Source organism: Peromyscus californicus, unplaced genomic scaffold (assembly GCF_007827085.1).
Source record: "Peromyscus californicus insignis strain IS unplaced genomic scaffold, ASM782708v3 Scaffold_16__1_contigs__length_79575227, whole genome shotgun sequence".
NCBI lineage: Eukaryota > Metazoa > Chordata > Mammalia > Rodentia > Cricetidae > Peromyscus > Peromyscus californicus.
The window spans coordinates 41,581,711-41,587,060 of NW_026294458.1; the positions used below are offsets into that span (position 1 = coordinate 41,581,711).

Genomic DNA, 5,350 nt, shown 5'->3' on the forward strand with positions numbered 1-5,350 from the left:
CTGTCTAGGCCCTTCTGAGTTTTAGAGTCTCCATTGATAAGTCCGGTGTTATTTGAATAGGTCTACCTTTATATGTTACTTGGCCTTTCTCCTTGCAGCTTTTAATATTCTTTTTTTGTTCTGCATATAGTGTTTTGATTATTATGTGCTGAGGGGACTTTCTTTTCCAGTCTAGTCTATTTGGTGTTCTGTATACTTCTTGTACCTTGATAGGTATCTCCTTCTTTAGGTTAGATTTTTAGATTTAACATTTTCTTTGACTGAGGTGTCCATTTCTTGTGTTGTGTATTCAATGCCTCAGTTTCTCTCTTCCTTGTCTTGTATTCTGTTGGTATTGCCTCTGAGGTTCCTGTTTGAGTTCCTAAGTATTTCATTTCCAGATTCCCTCAGTTTTGGTTTTCTGTATTGTAGCTAGCATTTTTCTGGTCTTGCCTGGCCCAGGGTCAGGACAAATCTCTCTCATTCGCCAGTCCCACAGCTGCTCAAACCCAACCAAGTAAACATACAGAGACTAATATTATTTATAAACTGTATGGCCATGGCAGGCTTCTAGCTAGCTGTTCTTATATCTTAAATTAATCCATTTATATTAATCTATAAGTTTCCACATGGTGTTAGACCCCAAAATCTAGGGTCTCAAGTGGGCACCCCAAGAACCCAGACTCCAGTCCAGTTGATGCAACAGCACGAGGTTTTTATTGAAGCGACTGTACAGACGGGCTACTCTTGTCCTGAGAGCAAGAGTCGCATCTTACTGCATGGGGGTTTTTAAAGGAAAAACCCACAAAAGCCATAAGATTACAATTCCCATACAATTTTGTTTCACAAGATCATGGTCTGATCACAGAGTGGGTACAGTCACGTCTGCATGTACATTCTTCCTGAAACCTCAAGGCGGGTATCAGGGTGGGAGTGGAGTGTACACAAAAGTCACAGTGGTCCTTCCTGGAACACTTGCAACTATCCCAGTCACAGTTGAGCACATCTCTTAACAGAAATCTTTTTACATTGTTACATTGTTACAGGGGTAGTTGAATAATGATTGAGTCAGCTTGCCCTTGGAAGTAGATTTTTAATTTTTTTATTTCCTGTGGCTTGGGGGGGGGGTGTAAGCCTGAAGGGTTAGGGTCTTTCAATGACTTGTGGCTTACCGGTATCTTAACACCTTCTCATGGCAGTGGCTGGCAGCGTCTCTCTGCCTCAGCCTTCCACTTCCCAGAATTATCTTCTTTCCTTGTCCCGCCTATACTTCCTGCCTGGCTACTGGCCAATGAGTGTTTTATTTATTAACCAATCAGAGCAACACATTTAACATACAGAACATCTCACATCACTGTATTGATTCTATTTCCATTTTTAGGCCTTGAACAGTTTATTAATTTCCTTCTATTTTTGTGTTTTCATAGACTTTTAAAGATATTTATTAATTTCCTTTTTGAGCATCTCTATCCTATTCATAAAGACTATTTTAAGGTATTTCTCTTTTGCTTCAGCTCTATTGCAATATACAGAGCCTGCTGTGGTAGGGTTGCTGGGTTCTACTGGAGAAACATTGTTCTGGCTATAATTGATATAGATGTTTGAGTTTGGGAATATTTTTTTTTTTTTTTTTTTTTTTTTGGTTTTTCGAGACAGGGTTTCTCTGTGTAGCTTTGCGCCTCTCCTGGAACTCACTTGGTAGTCCAGGCTGGCCTCGAACTCACAGAGATCCGCCTGGCTCTGCCTCCCTAGTGCTGGAATTAAAGGCGTGCGCCACCACCGCCCGGCTGAGTTTGGGAATATTTTAATAGGTGATGATATATGGTCTTATCTTCATGAGTGGGTATTTTGTTCTGTGGTTTGGTTGTCCTCTCTGGTTCTTAGGAGAGTGTGGTGGCTGTGCATTGCCACCTGGATGTTTTGTGCTTGGGTTTTTTAAGATTTAACATTTTCTTTGACTGAGGTATCCATTTCTTCTATTGTTCTTCAATTCCTGAGATTCTCTCTTGCTTCTTTTGTACTCTGAATTCTGTTGGTGAGACTTTCGCTGGAAGTTCCTAAATTTCGCTGCGTTCCTAAATTTTTCATTTTCAGATTTCCCTCAGTTTGGGTTTTCTTCTGGGATCTTGCCAGGTGTGACCACTGGGGGATTTGGGTAAAATATGATTCTAGGTATTGGGAGCTGACACTTAGGAATGGTAATGTGTTAGAAGGGGGTCAAGACTGACAGGGTCACTAGGAGGGAGGAAAGTAGGGTGTTCCACCAGGATCTGCTTAGTCCCCTGGCAATGAGGGCAGAGAGTGAGAGACCACAACAGGTGGTTTGTAACAGAGCTGGGATGACTGTGGGGGATTGTATGTGGAAGAGAGGAGGGGAGTGAAGATCTGAAGCTCACCTACCTGCTTTGCTGGCCTACTTGCTTCTGTCACAGGCTGCTCGTGTTAGGGGCTGAGATAACAGGGCGAGTAAGGGGGAAGGTTGGAGGAGATGATCTGTGTGATCTGATGGAGATGGGGTAGGAAGGAGGAGAGGCCACAGCAGGTGGTTTGCCATAGATATGAGGGTGAGACTAAGGATTGGATTTGGAGGAACAGGGGGAGAGATGAAGAGCTGCAGTTAGACTATCTGGTTCCCTGGATAAATTGTTCACTAGTACCTGGGTTTATTTATGGACACTGTCTTTGCTTTTGATATGTGTCTATTTTTATTCCAGCATCATTCTACTTTGATATCTGTTGCTTTGCTATAATTATGAAAATAAGTAGTACACATTGCTTGGAGTAGGGGTTGGATAAATCCTAAACTGATGTGTTTAATTTTAAATTACCAAGGAAATTCTGAGCTATCTGAGTCTAATTGTGATGAACTACATTGGTTTTCCTAGAAATTACAAAGAACGACAAGGTTCCTTGATATGTGTTCCTTGATATATCTTTGATATAGTGCTAATAATAAAATTAGTGACAATTATTCTGTTAACAAGATTGACTGATGGTTTTAATCACTTATGTATTTCACATGGCAAGGTCTCAACAAATGTGTGTTGTGAATAGTTGGAAAGTGATTGTTTTGTGATGGTACATTAAGATAATTAGATTCCACATCTACTCTACAATTTTCTGTTTTTAACAAAGAAGATTTTAAACAGATAATTGCTATCCACATTTTGTCACTCCAATACTTTCTTGTGTGCATATAAAATACACAAAGTACCGTTCCCACTGTTAGACACCTTCCTCATCTCTCATGAAGTGTATAGAAAAATTCAGTCTAATTACTTGACAACAAAGCTTCTCAGATTAATTTTAGTTGTCTAGAAGGTTTAATTGTCTAGAATTTTTTTATTGAAATTATGTATATATACATGGGAGTAAAAAACATTTTAAAACTAGCCTCTCTTAAAAGTGAAATTCTGAATTAGTCATGTATTCTGATAACAAGTCTGATATACACATTCAATATTTACCTCTATGGACTGCATTCATTTCTTCACTGATTCCATCTTCAACAGAATAGTATTCTCCAAATGCTGTCAGAACAGTTCCTCAATGTTCACCTGCCACAATTTTGTTGCTCTTGCTTTTAAGTGCCTGGATTTGGTGACATTTCATAGGTCTTAATGACCCTTAGCTTACCTATGTACTCATGTTCTAGACTATTGAAGCAAGTTGATTATAAAGGATTTTTTGTTTTGTGAGACAGGGTTTCTCTGTGCAGCTTTGCAGCCTTTCCTGGAACTCACTCTGTAGCTCAGGCTGGCCTTGAACTCACAGAGATCTGCCTGGCTTTGCCACCCAAGTGCTGGAATTAAAGGCATGCACCACCACCTTCCAGCGATTATAAATGTTTTTATGATGGCAATTTATATTTTAGCCACAAGTCTTCTTGTCTTTTGGATAGTAACCATCCCTAACACTGACAAAGGCCATGAGCCTCACAGCAAACTATTTGGGTATTTGAATTTCATCCCCCCATCCCTATTTTCTATTAGGATCCATCCCAATTTACCCTTTAACAATATTCCCACCTGGCATACTGCCACTTAATTTGAAAGCATTATGATACTTTAACGTTTTGTCTACAGTTTACAAGCATTTCCCCTGTGGAATTTCTGGTGAAGTTTCTGCTGAATCAAATCTTTAAGCTATAGCAGATGCTTGTTTAAAATTTCTTGAGATTATCTTTTTCATCAGAATTTTTTTCAAGACATTCTTTACTTCTTTATTTCTCAAGCTATAAATGAAAGGGTTTAGTAAGGGAACCACTATTGTAAACAAAATAGCAGCTGGTATATCCTTATCTCCTTCTTCTAGCAAATTTGGCCTAATGTACATGAAGAAAAGAGATCCGTAGAATAATGAAACAGACAGAAAGTGAGACGCACAGGTGGAGAAGGCTTTGATCCTCCCCTCTCTGGATTTCATTTGGAAAATTGTGAAAACAATGTAAAGGTAAGATATGAGGACACTACCTATTGTGAAGACTTGAATTGAGCCTGAAAAGACAAACAGCACCAGCTCATTGACATAGGGGTCCACACAGGAGAGTCTGTACAAAGGAAGGATGTCACAATAGAAGTGGTTGATGTGATTAGAACCACAGAATGCCAGCCTAAATAGCAGCCCCACGTGGATCATGGAATGCAGGTTTCCAGCTATGAAGGCTCCTGTGGTCATCTGAAGGCAAAGTTTCTTGGACATCATGGTGTGGTACTGCAGTGGGTTGCATATGACCACATAGCGGTCATAGGCCATTGCTGCCAGAAGGAAGCAGTCCGCAGTTTCAACAGTGCAAAGAAAATAGAACTGTGCCATGCATTCATATAGAGAGATTGTTCTGTCCTGGGAAAAAAAGTTCCCCAACATTTTAGGAGTAATAGCACAGGCACAGCAAGAATCCACAAGAGCCAGGTTGCCCAGAAAGACGTACATTGGTGTGTGAAGAGAACGTTCTTTGGAAATCAGAATCATCAGGCCCATATTCCCTACCATGGTGATCAGATAGGTGACAAAGAATACCACAAACAGAAGGGCCTTCATTTCTGGATGGTCTGTAAATCCAGTGAGGATAAACTCATGTTTCATGGTGTGATTTTCTTCAACCATTCCTGATTGTCTGAAAAAAAAAAAAAGAGTTGAGAAATAAAGTGCTTGTTTCCTGTGTGCTCAAAACATTAAACCAAACTCTCTTTGTTTCAAAGGAGGTATCTTGGCTAATGCCTTTGCAAGTCAGCTGGACTTGAGTTTGATCTGTACAGTATGGAATGGAAACTCAGTTGTATTTCTGCAAATTGGTGGAATCCCTGGAATATTATTTAGTAGTAAAGGATGAAATGCTTAAATACTTATACCCTTTGACGATTAGTGATGA

General features: G+C 39.8%; 1 protein-coding gene across 1 annotated transcript; it reads right to left on the bottom strand.

The window, feature by feature from the left end:
* Positions 1-2,642: 2,642 nt before the first annotated feature.
* LOC128111522 (olfactory receptor 5K1) lies at positions 2,643-5,085 on the bottom strand. Its single transcript, XM_052739767.1, has 2 exons — positions 4,165-5,085; positions 2,643-2,672 (listed from the first exon to the last, which is right to left on the bottom strand). The coding sequence occupies exons 1-2, from the start codon at positions 5,083-5,085 to the stop codon at positions 2,643-2,645; spliced, it is 951 nt and encodes a 316-aa protein (XP_052595727.1).
* Between the last annotated feature and the right edge of the window lie 265 nt (positions 5,086-5,350).